Raw genomic sequence first — 21,800 nt, 5'->3', positions numbered from 1 at the left:
TTACAAGACTCGGTAGTATTCAGATGTCAATTCTAACCAAATTCACACACTAATTTGACAAAATCCAGTTAAAATTCCAGGAAACGTCAATTAGCAAGTTATTCTTAAAATGTAATTAAAATTAGGTTTCAAATTTTTCTCTCAAAGCAGTAATAACCAGAAAAGTGAGGAATTGGCTTAAGCTAGGCTTACAAATTAATGGAACAGAAGAGTGTCCATAAACAAACCCACACAAATGAGATTATTTTGTCATAAAAAATGCCAAGTAATTTAATGGAGAAAGAGTACTATTTTAAATAAATAGTGCTACAACATGTGGATACTCATGTTGAATAAAATTTAAAAGCTTGACAATGCTAAGCATTTTGCAAGTATAAAACAGCTGGATATTTTACACATTGCTGGTGGAAGTATAAATTATATAATTATTAAGGCAAATAGTATGGCCATTTTCATACAGTTTCCTTATTATATAATATAGAAATTCTACCCCTAGTTTCTAACCCAAGAGACATAAAATTGTGCCCACAAAAAACTTACACATGAATGTACAAACTGTTTTTATTCATAATCACTTAAAACTGAAAATGACCCAAATGTCCAATAGTCAACAAGTAACTGGATAAACAAATTGTAGCTTATCCATATATTAAAAGTGGTCAACAGTTAAAAGAAATGGACAATTGATATACATAGAAACATAGACTGATCTCTCACATCTTATTTTGAGACAAAAGCTGGCTAGAAAGGGTGCAGTTGGTAAAGATGCCACCTGCCATGAAGGAGACCTGGGTTTGACCCCTGGGTTGGGAAGATCCCCTGGAGGAGGAAATGACACTCCAGTATTCCTGCCTGGAAAATCCCATGGACAGAGGAGCCTGGTGGGCTACAGCCCACGGGGTCACAGAGAGTCAAACGTGACTGAGTGACTGAGCGTGCAGAGCTCAGAAAGCGTACGGAAATGGTACAGACTAAAAGATTCAATTCACGGTAGTTTTAAAAAGACAAACGTTATCTTAAAATATGAAAGTTAGATTATTGATCACCTGGGACAGGGGTGAGGGTGATTGGAAAAGGGGTGCCTAGGGAAACTTTTAAGAATGAACTAATGCTCTGTAACATGATTAATCTAATTGAAGCAATAATTGAATAGGCATAGACATTTGGCAAGACTCTTCAAACTGTACCCTTCAATGGATTCACTTCCTTTTTGGTAAATTACATCTTTAAAAATGTTTATTTGTAAATGCCACTATAAGAATAGTATACATTACTCTTTGTGGGTATGTGCAAGGATTTCTCTGGGGATTGTAAGTAATTCTACTCCTTTCCATTTCTTGAGTGATCTTCCAGACCATATAATGTATAATAACCATTCTCACTTGTAAGTTGATTCCAATAGCTTTCCAAAGTGGTTGCACTAATATAAAACCTCACCATGTGTGTTAGACTTCTTACTGATTGGCATCCGTATGTAAAAGTACTACATTTTACAAATATGTTAGGCGTGAAATGGAATTTATTATACTCTAAATTTGGATTTCCCTGATTATTAATGAGATTGAATATGCTGTCATATGTTTGTGATAATTTCTACTTTTTCTTTTGTCTCTTTCTCATTTTTATGAGTTGTTTTCTTATATACTTTAGTTCTTTGTTCAGTCTCTTAGGTTTGTCAGTTATTTGTGTGGCAAATAACTCTTCCCCTATTTTTTAACTTTTTTGGCAGCATGTGAGATCTTAGCTGCCTGATAAGGGGTCGAATCCCTACTCTTTGCATTGGAAACACAGAGTCTTAACCTCTGGCCCACCAGGAAAGTCCCCGTGTTCTTTTAATGAAAAGAAATTGTTATTATGAATGCAGTCAAATGCATCAGTATTTTATGGGTAGCAATGCTTTATATATTGTTTAAAAAGTTAATTCTTCCATACAGCAAAGACATGAAAACATTTTATATATATATAAAATAAACATTTTTCTGCAAGAGTTACTATTGACAGTAACATCTATCAAGCAGAGCCAGGAAAAGTGAAAATGGAAGATCATGTAGAAAACTGGTTCCTAGATCATGTTTGGTACATCTTTCTGTCCTTATTCCATTGGCCAGAGCTCAATTCCATGCCCCTACCTAAGGGAAGATGGAAAAATGAGGTAATTATATGTCCAGGAAGAAAGGAAAATGTGTTTTTTTAACATCTAGCTAATCTATTCTTCTGAGGAATATTTCAGTTCTTCCTTCACGTTGAATGTACTCTATCTCATCTGGCCTCTGCATACTCTCAAGTCCAAATTTCCAGAGCTCCATCAGGTCTAGATATGGATCTTTTTGATTCTGTAACTTGTGTACTTAAAATATAAGTTTATTATTCACAGGAAAAATATTCTACTCAGAAAAAAGAAGGCGTCTCAAACTAATCACTGATCCATCTCAAGTATGAAATTCTCCCGTAAGGTCATTCATTGCACAGCCTCTCTCTCTTTTGTGTGATTGTATGGAGGAGGGTTTGGTTGTGGAAGAATGGGAGAGTTCATGATTAGACTCTATTACTCTTTGTAAGAAATTATCTTGTCTATCTTCCAGGGTACCTTGGCTTCACTCTCTGACATTTTTCTTGTTTGTTTTATTTCATGGACACAATTGAAATGTGTACTGGGGAGTGTTCCCTATTTGGGGCTTGTACAGATTTTGTAGCCAAAACTCCTGCATCTAACTTTGGAAGCTTAAAATGTGTTTTAAGGTTCAAATGCTCAAAGTTTTGCTATTGTTTTAAATTCAGACTCTTGATTTATTTGACAATGTACTCATTCCAAAGTCTAATTTACTTCTGACTTGTTTGCTTCCACTTAATTCAATGTACTAATAACTTCATTCAAATTTTTTCAATGAACAATATTTGAATTACACAATTAATAAAAACTATCTAAAAGCTAATTTTAAAGTCTTACCCAAAATAAAGCATACCTTTTTTCTCAATGGACATATAACTTTCACAATAATTCATTCTATATATTAACTACAAATATTGAATAAACAAGTTACAAAAAAAACAAAACTGTACAGGTCACTGTCCCTGTGTGTCAGAACATAAGGCACGTGGTTACCTTTGATACCAGAGGAAAAAGCAGCCACACATTTACTATCAACCATAAAAAATTTGCACATAAAAAATTTGAGTTAACAAAGTTAGAGTGTAATAATATGCTAATCAATAAAAAGGGATAAGGAAATAAAAAAATAGAAAGCCACAAATTAAAGCACAAAAATAATTAAAAATTCAAAATATATATTTTAAAGACTAATAAAATAGATAAGCCTCTGACAAAGCTTATCATTATAGGTAACACTTATTGGGTATTCACTACTTGCAATATATTTATCTAAGTAATTTACAAGCACTTAGCTCATTTAATGCTCAAAATCATATTATGAGAATCATTCATTAATTTACTTCATAAACATTTAAGTACCAACTATGTTCCCAGCACTCTATGAGACAGTGTGGATATACTCCTGAACAAGAGAAATAATGCCAGTGCTCTTAAGATATGAGCATTCTGAAGGAACAAATAATATCTTCATTTTAAAATGGGGAACCCAGATTCATAGAACTTAGATTACTTTCTGATGGTCACATAACATATGTGTGTTTTAATTTTATTTGAATGTAAATTGTATTCCCCGGTAGACCATGTTCCTAACCAACGTGCAGTGATAAAAGGAGAGGAAGTTGAGAAAGCATACACTCATACCATTAAAGTTGTAAAGAAGATACAAATATAACCATCATAGTATTGCAACATTTTTTTTTTGCCTCCTTGTTCTGTGCCAAGTACTTTAACTTATCAAATGCTTATAATTACCCTCTGAAATGGGACTATTATTTCTGAAATAGGAACTATTATTTCCACCATATTTTACACTTGGGGTAACTGGAAAAACAAAACAAGATGTTAAAAAATGATGAGATGATTTTTTTAAAAACTTCATGATTTTTTAAAAAATTATTTTTAAACATTTGCATCTTTAATCCGTCTGGACTATATTCATGGTTTTGGTGTGAGATGGGAAATGCAACTCAGAAAAGATGTAGTTGCACAGTTACTTTTGTTCTGGGAAGTCTGACAGTGGAAAACATATTTAACTTCTACAACGTGTGACCACTTATAATAGAAGAGCTTTTTAAACTTTAAAAAAATTAGCATTTATATAACTTACTGCTAAAATATTGAACTCATGGATGAAATACTTTGATTTTCTAGGGAAACATGAATTGCCAAAGTAGACACAAACAGAAATTTAAATACAAATAATCAAAGAAAATAGAAGAAACTGAAAACGCTTTCAAAAACTAACTCTACTTATGATGGGGATGACTTTATTTTTATCAGTCTGATCAGTTTCTTAAGGAACATACAATTTCTCTACTATTGAAGCTATCACAATAGGAGATGCAAATATTCTGGCATGTTTACCAAACTATTACCCATCACTATGACTCCAATTTTGTCAATGCTAGCTTATAAATAAAGCAACCACCAACTCACTAACAAGTATGTGCACATGTAAACCAGCAAACCTAATGAGTACAGACAGTCTCACCTTTGAATATAGATGCAGAAATATTAAATTTAAAAATATAATAAATCAATTCTTGTACATATTAAAAGAACGATGTGTTAGGCCAACATAAGGGTTATTTGAAAATGCAATATTCAGTTTTCCTAGATATTGATATATGTACCTAAACAAAGAAGAACAACTTGTCAACTCTAATACAGCAATTTCAACTCTCTTATACCTAAGAAACATGTAAGAAAGATGTTACAAAATAAACACTGTGTTTAATGAGGCATGGTTTCTAGAATTTAACACTGCTATTACTCCTGTCAGGAAAATTAGTGAAAAAATATCCTACATTTCGCAATTATAAAATGTTACAAGAGGTCCAAGTAGTATATACAAATCACTTTGATGTTTAAAAGGAAAATATCCCAGAAGACTGCACAAATAAGGAGACTTTACTGTATTGGAGGCATTTAGAATGGCTCTCAAAAGGTTAGTAGAGTTTAACAGATATGACTGGAAACACACAAAGATGTGTTTCTGGGTCAGGTGATGTGGAAGGAATAGTGAGAAATCGAACTGAAAAAGTAGACAGAATCCAGAGCATAAAGTACACTAAATGTAGATAGTAATAAATAACTCAGTGGAACAGAACTGTGAAGACTGAATCAGATTTAAGCATGTGAGAACCAATCATATAGCAAAGGTAAAATTCCAAAACTTGTTGGAAAAGGAGTTTTAATGATTCTAAAATAATTAGTTGCATTTCCCATCTCACACCAAAACCACGAATATAGTCCAGATGGATTAAAGATCCAAATGCTTAAAAATAATTTTTTAAAAAGCTACCAGAAAGATTGAAGGAAATTTGGATACATACTTGGGTTTATAGATAATTTTTAAACAAACAAAAATTCTGAAGTCGTGAAAAAAACATACAGATGCTTGTTTCTCCCAAAAATATCTGTAAAATTTATCACAGATGCCATCATAAACTATCAGTATACCGAGAAAGAATTTTTCTGGTAAACAAACTCATAATGGCCCTAATACACAAAGAATCCTAAGAAATTAAACACCGCAAATATGCAAACAGAAAAGTGAAAGAAATAGTTGAAAAATAACATAAACAATTCACAGTGAAGCAGATTCAAATAGCTAATATAATTATGAAAGGATGTTCAACTTTGTTAGAGTTCAGAGAAATTGTAAACAAAATGTCATTTTTTACCTATCAATACTGATAAAAAGTAAACAGATTGATCACATAATGTGGTGGCAAGGATATGGGAAAACAGTCTCATGTATTACTGATAGATGTGGAAAACACTACTATATTATTGAAAACAATCTGGCAGCACTTATTAAAATGAAAAATGGGCATGCCCTTGTGTCTATCAATTCCACTTTTGAGAATGTCTGCAGTAGAAAATAAAAAGCAATGGCATACGATATATATGTACAAAGTTACATTTAACAATGTTATTCCTTAGTAGCAAAAAAAAAAAAGGAAAAATTTGGGGTCTACACTGAATGTCTAACTATAGAGAATGTTTGATTAAAATTCTAATTCATCTACACAAGGGAATAATATATAGCTATTAACCAGAATAAGTCAGCAGTTGATCTTGGATTTGATTTTTATTAATAAAAAATTTGTTATATGTGCTCATATATGCATCATAGAGACAAGGCAGGAAATTGCTTGCTAACTTTATTTCCTTCTGCAGAAGATATTTGAAGGGGTTGGAACAAAAATGAGTTCTTAATTCATTTAACTCATGATTCGTTTGTTCAACTTCTTATGATAAGTATATATTACTTTTGTAAATTTCTCCAAATTACTTTAACCATTTAAACAATTTTACACAGTTTTAAAAACGTAAAGCATAGCATATATATGTGTAAAATATAACCTTTGAATTGCTTTTCTGAAATACAAAAGAAAAGGAAACTCCCTTTCCTTGTAATCTAACTTATAAAGCAGACAATGCACATGGAAAGTGAAGTATATCAACTATCACATGGTTCTTAATTGTGATTACACTTTATTGCACTCAGCCTATTAAGTGCTTAAATTACCAGATAACAGAATCTATGTTCCTAATAGTGGAAAGTGTATTAATGGCATTTTTACTCCTTATTGTAGCCCAGTTCCAACAATCACATGGATGAAGGTTAACGGTTATATTCCTAGTAAGTCACGTCTGCGTAAATCTCAGGCAGTACTGGAAATACCCAACGTGCAGCTGGACGATGCAGGCACATATGAGTGCAGAGCTGAAAACTCACGTGGAAAAAATTCCTTTCGTGGACAGTTGCAAGTATACAGTAAGTGATCTCAGCCAAGTTTGATGCCCTGGTCACAAGAGTCAAACTGAAAATGCAATTTGAACTAAACATTGTTAGATACATATACCACGCTTCTTTTGTATGGTAAATCACTAGGTAAAATTACCCTACACACAGAAATGCTTTAAATTAAAAACAAATGAGGAATTGTCAGGTTCTTTTTATAGCATAGGTAATTGCTAACCTTAAAAATATTTTCCCAGCACTAAAGCTGTCATCTGATGTTGCAAACCTTATAACCTTTATTAACTTATTCTTGCCCTTGGCCTGAATCAGGAGTCACAATTTATTGCCCATGACCAAATCCTACCAGCTGTCCTTTTTTTTTTCTTTTTTTGGTAAATAAAAAGTTTTTGAAACACAGTGACACCCATTTGTTTGCATATTGCCTGCATCAGCTTTAAGCACTGCTAAGGCAGAGTTAAGTTGTTGAGATAAAGATCAGCTGACTGGCAAAGTGTCAAATACTTTCTATCTCATCTTTTACACAAAAACTTTGCTGGTCCTACACTAAATTACTGCATCTGTATGATACATAACTTTCATGGCTCACAAATGTTTATATTTTCCAAAAATTTCAGAGACAACCAGGTTGTGTGTAAGAATTGGGAAAATCTACTTCCAAAATACCTACAATCTCATCTTCTATAAATAGCAAATTATACTTTTCATATTTGCTTTTATAATGCATATTATACATAAAAAGTAAGTGATACTATTCTTATTTTCCAGATGAGGACACTAACACTGAGGGAAACTGTCACACAGAGCACTGATACAAGAAAATACAGATCCTTACAACATGAAATTAAACAAATTGCTTATTAAGCTGAATCTGCTAGAAACTATAACTGTCACTGTATTCAAGATCAGTTCATCTAAAAAACTTAATGTTCTTCACAGGGATGCTGCAAAATATTTTGAAATATTAAAATATTATTTCAACATGTTTTGTTTTTATTATTTGTAAAAAAAAAAAAAAATCCTTTAAAAATTCAGCCCTCCAACCAAATTTACTATGCTAAGCACATTTTGCTCATTCACTCATTGATTCAGTTACCGTTTATTAAATGCTATTACTGCACTACAAGCTAACAATAGAGATTTGAGGAAACTCTTGGTTGACTAAATTAGATGAAAAGCAAATCCCACAGAGGGCAGAGCATGCTATCTGCTATGATAAAAGCCTACAGGAGCAGAGTCCACTACTTTCTACTGGATTGATTCAAGGAAAGCATTCCAGAGAATTTGTACCTTAAAGGTGTTCCCATCCACCAGCTGGATCAGGACCCAGCCCCTGCCATCAGTAGGCTGGCACCAGTCCCGGGACTCCCAGGACATAGCCAGCTAGCTCAGGACACAGTCCCGCCAACCAGCGGGTCAGCGCGAGTCCTTTGCGACCGGGCCACGCAGCCAGTCACGCTGGGACCCAGTCCCATGCACCTCTGGCCACTGCATGAGGCAGGGCCTGGCAGCAAATGGGGCAGACATAAGTGAAGTAGAGACTAAGAACAATAAACAAGATCAGTGAAAAGAAGAGCTGGTACTTTGAAATAAGTAAAACTGATAAAACTGTCGCTAGACTCATCAAGAAAAAGAGGGTCCATGTAAATAAAATCAAAGCTGAAAGAAGAGAAGTCACAGCCAATACCACAGAAAGACAAAGGATCATAAGAGATTACTACAAACAATTATATGTCAATAAAATGGACAATGTAGAAAAAAGGAATAAGTGTCTGGAAATGTACAATTTCCCAAGAAACAATCAGGAATAAATAGAAAATGTGAAAAGATCAATTACCAGTAATGAAGTTACATCAGTAATAAAATAAAATAAAATAAAAACTCCCAGCAAACAAAAGTATAGTACCAGATGGCCTCCCAGGTGGTGAAGTCTACCAAAAATTTAAAGTTAACAGCCCTCCTTTTCAAACTCTTTCAAAAATGTGCAGAGGAATATGTCTGAACTCATTCTACAATATCACCTAGTACTAAAACAAGACAAAAATATAGCACAAAAAATGTACAGGCCAATACCACTGATGAACACAGATGGACACATCCTCAAAAACAAAAAATAAAACTAGCAAATTGAATTCAACAATACATTACAATGATCACACAATGATCTAGTGGGGCTTATCCCAAGGGTGCAAATTATTGTGTTATATCACTTTAACAAATCAAAGAAAAAATCATATAATCATCTCAATAGCTATGAAAAAGCATCGGACATCTTGAAATACACACACACACACACACTCACACACATACATATAAAATGGAATGATACTCAGGCTTTAAAAAAAGAAAAGAAAAGAAATCTTACCATCTCTGACAACTCGGGTGGACCCAGAGGGAATTATGTTAAGGAAAATAAGTCAGAGAAACACAAGCATCATATGATTTCACTTATGTGTGGAATCTGAAAAACAAAACAAATGAAAACACATAACAAAACTGAAACAGAGTAATAGATACAGAGAACAAATGGGTGACTGCCAGAAGGGAAAGGGTCAGAGAGATGAAAGAAATAGATGAGAGAGATTCAGAGATTCAAACTTGAGAAAAATGTCAATGTAGGAAAGACGCTTTAACGGTGGCTGCCCTGACAGCTCAGTTGGGAAGGAATCCGCCTGCAATGCAGGAGACCCCAGCTCGATCCCTGGGTCGGAAGATCCGCTGGAGATGGGATAGGCTACCCACTCCAGTATTCTTGGGCTTCCCTTGTGGTTCAGCTGGTAAAGAACCCCCCTGCAATGTGGGAAACCTGGGTTAGATCCCTGGGTTGGGAAGATCCCCTGGAGAAGGATCTCCAGCATTCTGGCCTATAGGATTCCATGGACTGTGTAGTCCATGGGGTGGCAAAGAGTCGGACCCAGCTGAGCGACTTTCACTTTTCACACTTTATAAATTTCATGAGTTTGGAATATTATCTTTTTTTGAGAAAGAAACAGAGCATTGAAAACTTGTATATATAAATATATGTGTGTATACTAAAATGCCAGCAAATATAGAACAATTTTATATCAAATGATACTTGAATTTACAAATTATTTTTTGAAACAATTCAGGCTTTATTAGGAAACAAAAACAGAACAGCTATTCAGTAAATGGGCATGTTATATTACTTTTTTTTCCATGTTATATTACTTAAAACTGTGCTAATTCTGCTCAATATTTGGAAGAAGAGATGCCTCTTGTTTAGAAAGATTTTTAGTTTAGAAAGACTGCTTTCTAAACAAGTTCCCATGCTCTCCATGGGAAGAATCTACCACTTACTCTAAGGAGGGTAAAACAAGAAGTCCTGTATGTTCTCCCCCTTATGACTGGTTCATGTTGATATATGACATAAAACAACACAATATTTTAAAGCAATTATCCTTCAATTAAAAATAAATAAATTTTTAAAAAGATAAGGAAAAAAGTGCCTTTTGAAGAGGAGATATTTTAAAATTAAACAAGAACAGAAAGATATGCTTCATTTAGATTAATAAGTGTTTCAAATTATTAAAACATCATCATGGTTATATTTTTACACAGGATAGAGAGTTCTCTGTGTAATGCAGTGCCAATTTTCTTCCAAAATCCAAGTTACATGAATTGATAAAATATTTAATGCTTATGAATTCATTAACATTCCATAAAATCTTGATTTTTGTGAAACGTTGAGAAGTGAAATCACCCTTTTTTCCTTAAACTCTTACAGCCTATCCACACTGGGCAGAAAAACTGAATGATACTCAGTTAGACAGTGGGAGCCCTCTGCGATGGGAATGTAAGGCCACTGGAAAACCCAGGCCCACCTACCGCTGGCTGAAGAATGGAGTGGCCCTCTTGCCTCAGGTACTGTTGGTAACCATTAACATGTTCCAGTGATATTTTTGTGGAATTTCACAAAGGACAAACTAACTTCCTTTAGTCTTATTGAAAGCCATTTCTTATTTATCCCTTATATTCGGAATGAGAAAGATAACATATAAACAAATTAATTTTCACTCTTTAAAAAAATGATTGAACTATAGTTGATTTACGATGTTGTGTTAATTATTTCTGTACAGCACAGTGATTCAATTATACATATATATATTCTTTTTAAAATGTTATTTTCCATTGTGGTTTATCATAGGATATTGAATATAATTCTATGTATTGTACAGTGGAACTTTGTTGCTTATCCATTCTATGTATAAAAGTTTACATCTGCTAGCCCCAACCTCCCACTATATCTGTCCTCCAACCTCCGCCCCCTTGGCAAGCACTAATCTGCTCCCTATCTCTGTGATTCTGGTTCTGCTTCATAAATAGATTCATTGTGTAATATTTTAGATTTCATGTATAAGCGGTATCATATGATATTTGTCTTTTTCTGACTTACTTTGCTTAGTATGATAATTTCTACTTGCATCCATGTTGCTGCAAATGACATTATTTTGCTGGCTGAATATTCCATTGTATAGATGTGCCATATCTTCTTTACCCATTTATCTGTTGAAGGACATTTAGGTTATTTCCATGTCTTGGCTATTGCAAATAGTGCTGTTATAAACATAGGTGTGCAAACATCTTTTTGAATTACAGTTTTGTCCAGGTATACCCAAGAGTGGGATCGCTTGATCATATGGTAATTGTATTTTTAGTTTTCCACTGTGGTTACACCAACTTACATACCCACCAATTGTAGAAGAGTTCCCTTTTCTCCACATCCTCTCCAGCATTTGTTAGTTGTAGACTTTTTAATGATGGCTGGCTATTCTGACTGGTGTGAGGCTGTACCTTATTGTAGTTTGATTTGCATTTCTTTAATAATTGGCAATTTTGAAAATCTTTTCATGTGCCTGTTGGCCATCTATGTGTCTTCTTTGGAGAAATCTATATTTAGGTCTTCTGCCCATGTTTTTGTATGGGGTTCTTTTTGTTGTTGTTGAAAAAAATAGTTTTCTTTTAATTTTAATTGCCTCATTACTTTCTGGTAATACATCACTTCTTCAAATTTTATTCAATCCTATAAGTTCACAGGAAAATATCAGTGATTATCACTAACTCATTGCCATTTTAGCAGACTCTTACACATCATCTAACCAACTGCTGTCACTTTGAAGATGGTGGGATAATCAAAATATAAAGTTGCTTGCCTGAGATGGAAAGTGTTTACCACATATTGGGACTGGAACCTACGGGCTGGGATTCTAACCCAGCCAAAACCCACAATACCTGCTTTCAGGACTGAATGAAGCTCAGATTCTTGATGTCCCACCACAGAAAGAATTCAGTGAGAGATAAAGTGATGGTTAAGAAATGGATTTATTCAGAGTCAGAGAGAAGTACAATCCACAGACAGAGCCTGGGCCATCACAGAGGGCAAGTGCAGTGCAAAATGTGGTATGGTTAGTTTTTATAGGCTGGGTATTTCACATGCTATTAAGTGGGAGGATTATTGCAACTATTTTTGGGAAGAGGTGGAGATTTCCAGGAATTGTGTCATCATGCACTCCTTGGTCTTTTGACAGTGATTGGAACTGTCCATGGTGCCTCTGGGTGTTTCATTATCCTTGCTGATTGAAGATCAGGGTCTAATCAAGTCAACTTGTCTACTACCTTGGACCCATTTGATTCTAATCAGTTTATCTTGTGTCCTTCAGTTCAGTTCAGTAGCTCAGTCTTGTCCAACTCTTGGCAACCACATGGACTGCAGCAACCCAGGCATCCCTGTCCATCACCAACTCCCAGAGTTTACTCAAACTCATGTCCACTGAGTCAGTGATGCCATCCAACCATCTCATCCTCTGTCATCCCCTTCTCCTCCCACTTTCAATCTTTCCCAGCATCAGGGTCTTTTCCAATGAGTCAGTTCTTTGCATCAGATGATCAAAGTATTGGAGTTTCAGCTTCAGCATCAATCCTTCCAATGATTATTCAGGACTGATTTCCTTTAGGATGGACTGGTTGGATATCTCTGCAGTCCAATGGACTCTCAAGCATCTTCTCCAACACCACAGTTCAAAAGCATCAATTCTTCAGCACTCAGCTTTCTTTATAGCCCATCTCTCACATCCATACATGACTACTGGAAAAGCCATAGCTTTGACTAGACAGACCTTTGTCAGGAAAGTAATGTCTCTTCTTTTTAAATATGCTGTCTAGGATGGTCATACCTTTTCTTCCAAAGAGCAAATGTCTTTTATTTTCATGGCAGTAGTGACCATCTGCAGTGATTTCAGAACCCCAAAAAATAAAGTCCCTCACTGTCTCCATTGTTTCCCCATCTATTTGCCATGAAGTGATGGGACCAGATGTCATGATCTTAGTTTTCTGAGTGTTGAGTTTTAATCCAACTTTTTCACTATCTTCTTCCACTTTCATCAAGAGTCTCTTTAGTACTTCTTCGCTTTCTGCCGGAAGTGTGGTGTCATCTGAATATCTGAGGTTATTGATTTTTCTCCTGGCAATCTTGATTCCAGCTTTTCCTTCATCCAGTCTAGCAATCTCATGATATATTCAGCATATAAGTTAAATAAACAATGTGACAATATGCAACCTAGACGTACTCCTTCCAGATTTGAAACCAGTCTATTGTTCCATGTCCAGTTCTAACTGGTTTTTTTTGACCTGCCTACAGATTTCTAAGGAGGCAGGTCAGGTGGTCTGGTATTCCCATCTTTTTCAGAATTTTCCACAGTTTGTTTTGATTCACAGAGTGGAAGGCTTTGGCATAGTCAATAAAGCAGAAGCAGATGTTTTTCTGGAACTCTCATTCTTTTTCAATGATCCAAAAGATGTTGGCAATTTGATCTCTGGTTCCTCTGTCTTTTCTAAAACCAGCTTGAACATCTTGAAGTTCACACTTCACATATAGTTGAAGCCTGGCTTGGAGAATTTTGAGCATTATTTTGATACTGTGTGAGATGAAGGCAATTATGTGGTATTTTGAGCATTCTTTGGCATTGCCTTTCTTTTTTTTTTTTTGCATTCCCTTTCTTTGGGATTGGAATGGAAACTGACATTTACCAGTCCTGTGGCCACTGCTGAGTTTTCCAAATTTGCTGGCATATTGAGTGCAGCACTTTCACAGCATCATCTTTCAGGATTTGAAATAGCTCACCTGTAATTCCATCACGTCCACTAGCTTTGTTCATAGTGATGCTTCCTAAGGCCTTCTTGACTTTGCATTTCAGGATGTCTGGCTCTAGGTGAGTGATCACACCATCATGATTATATGGATCCTGAAGATCTTTTTTGTATAGTTTTTCTGTGTTTTCTTGCCACCTCTTCTTAATATCTTCTGCTTCTGTTAGGTCCATTCCATTTCTGTCCCTTATTGTGCCCATCTTTCCATGAAATGTTCCCTTGATGTCTCTAAGTTTCTTGAAGAGATCTCCAGTCTTCCCCATTCTATTGTTTTCCTCTATTTCTTTGCATTGATCACTGAGGAAAGCTTTCTTATCTCTCCTTGCATTCTTTGGAACTCCGCATTCAAATGGGTATATCTTTCCTTTTCTCCTTTGACTTTTGTTTCTATTCTTTTCATAGCAGTTTGTAAAACCTCCTCAGACAGCCATTTTACCACTGTATCACTTCTAATCCCTTGAATCTATTTCTCACTTCCACTGTAGAGTCATAAGGGATTTGATTTAGGTCATACCTGAATGGTCTAGTGGTTATCCTTACTTTCTTCAGTTTAAGTCTGAATTTGGCAATAAGGAGTTCATAATCTGTGCCATAGTCAGGTTCTGGTCTTGTTTTTGGTGACTGAATAGAGCTTCTCCATCTTTGGCTGCAAATAATATAATCAATCTGATTTTGGTACTGACCATCTGATGATGTCCATGTGTAGAGTCTTCTCTTGTGTTGTTGGAAAAGGGTGTGTACTGCGACCAGTGCATTCTCTTGGCAAAACCCTGTTAGCTTTGCCCTGTTTCATTCTGTACCCCAAGGCCAAATTTGCCCATTACTCCAGGTATTTGTTGACTTTCTCCTTTTGCATTCCAGTACCCTATAATGAAAAGGGCGTCTTTTTTGCATGTTAATTCTAGAAGGTCTTGTAGGTCTTCATAGAACTGTTCACCTTCAGCTGTTTCAGCATTACAGGCTGGGGCATAGGCTTGGATTACCGTGATATTGAATGGTTTGCCTGGGAAACAAACAGAGATCATTCTATCATTTTGGGGATTGCATTCAAGTACTTTATTTTTGACTCTCTTGTTGACTATGATGGCTACTCCATTTCTTCTAAGGGATTCTTGCCCATAGTAGTAAATATAATGGTCATCTGTGTTAAATTCACCCATTCTAGTCCATTTTGGTTCACTGACTCCTAAAGTGTAGATGTTCACTCTTTCCATCTCCTGTTTGACCACTTCCAACTTGCCTTGATTCATGGACCTAACATTCCAGGTTCCTCTGCAATATTGCTCTTTACAGCATCGGACCTTGCTTCTATCACCAGTCACATCTGCAACTGGGTATTGTTTCTGCTTTGGTTCCATCCCTTCATTCTTTCTGGAGTTATTTCTCCACTGATCTCCAGTAGCATAGTGGGTAACTACCGACCTGGGGATTTCCTCTTTCAGTATCCTATCATTTTGCCTTCTCATACTGTTCATGAGGTTCTCAAGGCAAGAATACTGAAGTGGTTTGCCATTCCCTTCTCCAGTGGACCACATTCTGTCAGACCTCTCCACCATGACCCATCCGTCTTGGGTGGCCCCACACGGCATGACTTAGTTTCATTGAGTTAGACAAGGCTGTGGTCCTGTGATCAGATTGGCTAGTTTTCTGTGATTATGGATTCAGTGTGTCTGCTCTCTGATGCCCTCTCGCAACACCTACCATCTTACTTTATTACCTATGGACAAAAGGGAGGGGAAGTGTATAAATTGAAATTCCAAACACAGTTTCTGCCCAAGTTCTGCCATTATCAAAGGATCTCATTTCTGTAGTTTGCCTTTTTGGACCTTGATTTGCCCTTTTGTAAAATCAAAAAATTGGATCATATCACCTTCACAGTCACATCCAACTCCAACATTCCCTTATTCTAAAATCACTAAGGCCAAAGCATAGTTACAGAAAAAGACTGACACAAATAAAAAGAGTAGGAGAACTGTTAAAGAAAACTGAGAGGGAGGGAGTGGGAATCCTGGGACGTTAACTTATTGCCTGTCTCTCTAATCTTCTTGGGATATCACATAAACCTTGGGAAGGGGCGTGTGCTGGTTATATTGTCTACTCTCACCAACTCAGTAAATTCCACTGGCAGATAATAGTCGAATGAATGAATGGGTTCATTTAAAAAATGATGTCAAATTACTTGGCATCTCTGTTGATAGATAAGCAAAGCACTGCTCACTAAAATTAAAAGAATGATTTGCTTGATGTTAAATAGATAAGATATCTGATTGTTAAAGAACATTTTAAATTTAAAATTTGTTTTCGAAGTGTGCTCTTGGCCTCAGTTTACCTCAGTTTGCATGCGTTTTATTTTCTGTCTTCTGTATTATTTCATCTAATAATTAAATTTACATTTTCTGACCAAAAGTTTTATACAGATTCCAGTTATAGGAATGTTGTTGTTGTTTTTTTTTTTTTTAATCTATGTCATTGTGTTGGAAAGTGAGAGAAAAGACAAACATCTGACCAGATCAATATAATAAAGAGATTCTTGGAATTTAGTGGACTGTATTTAACTTGATCCTACATATCTGCAGTCTCAATCCTTTCTACATTTGAACTCCAGCTTCTTATTTGTAAAATAAATTCAATAAAAGCATTATCTGATGACTGTATTTCATTAGCTTGACCAGTATACCAAACAAAAGCTGCTTATTTTAAAATATAATCAAAAGTAAAATTCATAAAAATTACTATAAGAAGATATAATTTATTTTCTGATCAAGACATAGCTATATTTTACATTAGAATAATGTATAGTAAATTTGTCTTCCTAAATTGAAATAATGTTCAACTGTATTAATTGTGGGAGCTTCCTAGTGACTCAGATGGTAAAGGATCTGCCTGCAGTGCAGGAGACCCAGCTTCAGTGCGTGGGTCAGGAAGATCCCCTGAAGAGAATAGCTACACACGCCAGTATTCTTGCCTGGAGAATTCCATGGAGAGGAGTCAGAGGGCTATAGTCCATGGGGTTTCAACGTTGGAGGCCTTTTTTTTTTTTAATCTAGGAGAGAATAACTGTAAAATATGTGTGAAACATTCAATTTCTATATCTATTTTTCTTATTTCATTACAGAGTAGGGTTGAGATGGTTAATGGAGTATTGATGATCCACAACGTGAATCAATCAGATGCTGGAATGTATCAGTGTCTGGCTGAAAATAAATACGGAACCATCTATGCAAGTGCTGAGCTGAAGATTTTAGGTATGCCGTTTCTAACTAAATGAATAAGAAAGAAGTGTGGCTTCTTCTCATGCTCTAATTCTTACTATGCTGGAGGTTTATGATGTGATTGTAAAAACCTATTTTATCTTTTAAAACTATGCCTTTCTGATATATACTTTTTAAATTTTGGGAGATAAGGTTATATAGCATACAATTTGTCCCGTAACGTTTACTTTCTTTAATTTTAGTTTTAATCCTAACAGATTTACACAATATATCTTTTCTATGGCTTTAAAAAAATCACATAAGAAAAGTATGCTAACTTTCAAGGAAAGTTGTCATAAAGGTAGAGTATCAGAATGTAGGTTATCAACACAGCAATGCTCAATATTTTCCCAAGCTGCTCCTACCTACCAGTAGGTACGTGGCTCCTGCAAGGCAGGACGCCCAAGAAAGCATCGTCTGTTAAAGAGATGTTACCACCTTAACAGGTTGATGAGAGCCCTCCTAAAGCCGAACACAGTAAGCTCATAGGGTTACATTCTGGAATATAACCAGAACACTAGCACTACTTCACACTTTCCTACAAGAAAAATTCAATCCAGGGGAACAGGCTACCAAATTGAGCCTCTTTAGGGCACTGGAATCGATTTTCTTTTTTCTCATTCTCAAGATGTTCTAAATTTTGGTTCTGGGATAATTATAACACAAAGAGAGAGACTTAGATGACCTTAACACACCATTTATCAGAAGTGTGCAAAGGCCTGAGTGTGCTGTGTACTTACCACTGACCCAAAGCACAACATTCACAGAAACACCCAAGATCTTGGAGTCTGAAAATGCACCTTTCATATATCAGTTAAATATAATATGCCATAAACCAACTTGAATTATGAATGTTTATATTTGAAATTTCCTCACACTATAACAAATCCATCCAATATTGATACAGGAGTCCATGTTTCAATGTCTTACATCCTAACCAATCAAAAAATATTTACTTTCTTGTTAGCTCATACACCTGTATTTCTGAATTTAAAAACTGATTCAGCACTCACCTAATCAATAGTTTATCCAGAAACACTCTCAAATGGGTTCCTTTCTTATTCAAAAATATGTTTTCAAAATTACCTTTAATAAAGTATATCCCCAGTAGGCAACCAAATATGTTATCTTTCTATAAATTCCTAAATTTTTCTTTCAATTTCTTTACTCATCTCAGTTGGTACCTTTTTCTGTTTGTGATACATAGATATCTTTTAATGTTATGTGTTATATGCTAAGTATAATTATGTCATACTTCTATGTAATGAACATAAAACACAAATGAAATATTCATAAGATTTTCAGATTGGCATAAATAAATGTCTAAGATACAGTAAAGTTGTACAGATATTTTCCAGGTTCTCTTTTAGATGTAAAGGTGTCTCTTTTTTTGTTTGTTTGTTTATTTATTTTTTCACATATTCTTTAGTTCAGCATTTTAGGAATCAGTGAACTAAAATGGACTGGAATGAGTGAATTTAACTCAGATGACCATTATATCTAATACTGTGGGTAAGACTCCCTTAAAAGAAATACAGTAGCCACCATAGTCAACAAAAGAGTCTGAAATGCAGTACTTGGATGCAATCTGAAAAACAACAGAATCATCTCTGTTCGTTTCTAAGGCAAACCATTCAATATCACAGTAATCCAAGTCTATACCCCAACCACTAATGCTGATGAAGCTGAACGGTTCGATGAAGAACTACAAGACCTTCTAGAACAAGCAAACACCCCCAAAAGATGTCCGTTTCATTATAGGGGACTGGAATGAAAAAGTAAGAAGTCAACAGATACCTGGAGTAATGGACAAATTTGCCTTGGAGCACGAAATGAAGCAGGACAAAGGCTAATAGAGTTTTGCCAAGAGAACGCCCAGGTCATAGCAAACACCCTCTTCCAACAACACAAGAGAAGACTCTACACATGGTCATCACCAGAAGGTCAATACCAAAATCAGATTGATTATATTTTTTGCAGCCAAGGATGGAGAAGTTCTATACAGTCAGCAAAAATGAGACTGGAAGCTGACTGTGGATGAGATTATGAACTCCCTATTGCCAAATTCAGACTCAAATTGAAGAAAGTAGGGAAAACCACTAGACCATTCAGGTAGGACCTAAATCAAATCCCTTACAATTATACAGTGGAGCTGACTAATAGATTCAAGGGATTAGATCTGATAGACAGAGTGCTTAAAGAACCACAGAGGGAGTTCATGACATTGTACAGGAGGCAGGGATCAAGACCATCCCCAAGAAAAAGAAATGCAAAATGGCAAAATGGTTGACTGAGGAAGCATTACAAATAGCTGACAGAAAAAAAAAAAAGAAGCTAAAGGTAAAAGAGAAAAGGAAAGATATACCAATTTGAATGCAGAGTTCCAAAGAATAGCAAGGAAAGATATGAAAGCCTTCCTCAGGGATCAATGCAAAGAAATAAAGGAAAACAATAGAATGGGAAAGACTAGAGATCTCTTCAAGAAAATTAGAGATAGCAAGGGAATATTTCATGGGAAGATGGGCACAGTTAAGGACAGAAAAACTATGCAAAAAAGATCTTCAGGATCCATATAATCACGATGGTGTGATCACTCCCCTAGAGTCAGACATCTTGAAATGCAAAGTCAAGTGGGCCTTAGGAAGCATCACTATGAACAAAGCTAGTGGACATGATGGAATTACAGGTGAGCTATTTCAAATCCTAAAAGATGATGCTGCAAAAGAGCTACACTCAATATGCCAGCAAATTTGGAAAACTCAGCAGTGGCCACAGGACTAGAAAAGGTCAGTTTTCATCCCAATCCCAAAAAAAGGCAATGCCAAAGAATGCTCAAACTACCATTCAGTTGTCCTCATCTCACATGCTAGCAAAATAATGCTCAAAATTCTCCAAGCCAGGCTTCAACAGTACAAGAACCATGAAATTCCAGATGTTCAAGGTGGGCTTATAAAGGCAGGGGAACCAGAGATCAAACTGCCAACATCTGTTGGATCATGGAAAAAGCACGAGAGTTCCAGAAAAACACATACTTCTTCTTTATTGAATAAAGCAAAGCCGTTGACTGTTTGGATCACAACAAACTATGGAAAATTCTTAAAGAGATGGGAATAAGCAGAACCCCTGACCTGACTCCTAGGAAATCTGTATTCAGGTCAAGAAGCAAGAGTTAGAACTGGACATGGAACAACAGACTGGTTCCAAATCAGGAAAAGAGTATGTCAAGGCTGTATATTTTTGCCATGCTTATTTAACTTATATGCAGAGTACATCATGCAAAGTGCTGGGCTGGATGAACCACAAGCTGGAATCAAGTTTCCTGGGAGAAATATCAACAACTTCAGATATGCAGATGACACCACCCTTATGACAGAAAGTGAAGAACTAAAGAGAATCTTGATGAAAGTGAAAGAGAACAGTGAAAAAGTTGGCTTAAAAGTCAACATTCAGAAAACTAAGATCACAGCATCTGGTCCCATCACTTCATGGCAAATAGATTGGGAAACAGTGGAAACAGTGAGACTTTGACTGCAGCCATGAATTAAGACACTTGCTCCTTGGAAGAAAAGCTATGATCAACCTAGACAGCATATTAAAAAGCAGGGGCATTTCTTTGCCAACAAAGGTCCATCTAGTCAAAGGTATGGTTTTTCCAGTAGTCGTGTATGGGTGTGAAAGTTGGAATACAAAGACAGCTGAGCAACAAAGAATTGATGCTTTTGAACTGTGATGTTGGAGAAGCCTCTTGACAGTCTCTTGGACTACAAGGAGGTCCAACCAGTCCATCTTAAAGGAAATCAGTCCTGAATATTCATTGGAAGGGCTGATGCTGAAGATGAAACTCCAATACTTTGGCCACCTTATGGGAAGAACTGACTCATTCAAAAGACCCTGATTCTGGGAAAGATTGAAGGCAGGAGGAGAAGGGGATGACAGAGGATAAGATGGTAGGATGGCATCACTGATGGACTTGACATGAGTTTGAGTAGGCTCCAGGGTTTGGTGGTGCAGCAAGCTTTTCGTGCTGCAGTCTGGGTGGTCACAAATAGTTGGATATGACTGAGTGACTGATCTGCACTGAACTTTAGTTCAGTGTTGTTAACCACAGCTACCTACTGGAATGTCTTGGGAAGTTTAAATGAAAACTAATAATAAAAATCTAGTAATACAAAATGAATATTAATGAATGCTCAGGCCTAGGTGAATAATTGCAACCAATGAGTTGAAATTTAAATTATTCAATTCTTAAAACTGTATTTCCTAAAACTCTACATTTAGTTTTGTATACTATTTAAATGGACTTCTCAGGTGGCCCAGTGCTAAAGAAGCTTCCTGACAATGCAGGAGGTGCAGGAGATCCCAGTTCCATCCCTGGGTCAGGAAGATCCCCTGGAGTAGAAAATGGCAACCTGTTCCAGTATTCTTGCCTGGAAAATTATGTGTTGCAATTATTGGACATGACTGAGAGCCTGAACACACACACACATACACATTATTAAGTAAA

The 21,800-nt window shown here is 35.8% G+C and overlaps 1 protein-coding gene across 1 annotated transcript in view; it reads left to right on the top strand.

Moving 5' to 3' along the window:
* CNTN5 (contactin 5) overlaps positions 1-21,800 on the top strand; it is a 1,555,907-nt gene that overhangs the window by 1,251,344 nt on the left and 282,763 nt on the right. Inside the window, exons 10-12 of the mRNA XM_043481782.1 lie at positions 6,715-6,896; positions 10,627-10,763; positions 17,161-17,290. Of these exons, the coding sequence (XP_043337717.1) occupies positions 6,715-6,896; positions 10,627-10,763; positions 17,161-17,290 (449 nt within the window). The remainder of the gene's footprint in view (positions 1-6,714; positions 6,897-10,626; positions 10,764-17,160; positions 17,291-21,800) is intronic.

Source organism: Cervus canadensis, chromosome 11 (genome assembly GCF_019320065.1).
Source record: "Cervus canadensis isolate Bull #8, Minnesota chromosome 11, ASM1932006v1, whole genome shotgun sequence".
Classification (NCBI taxonomy): Eukaryota; Metazoa; Chordata; class Mammalia; order Artiodactyla; family Cervidae; genus Cervus; species Cervus canadensis.
The sequence above is the reverse complement of the archived record's forward strand: the minus strand, read 5'-3'. Positions and strand labels throughout refer to the sequence as shown.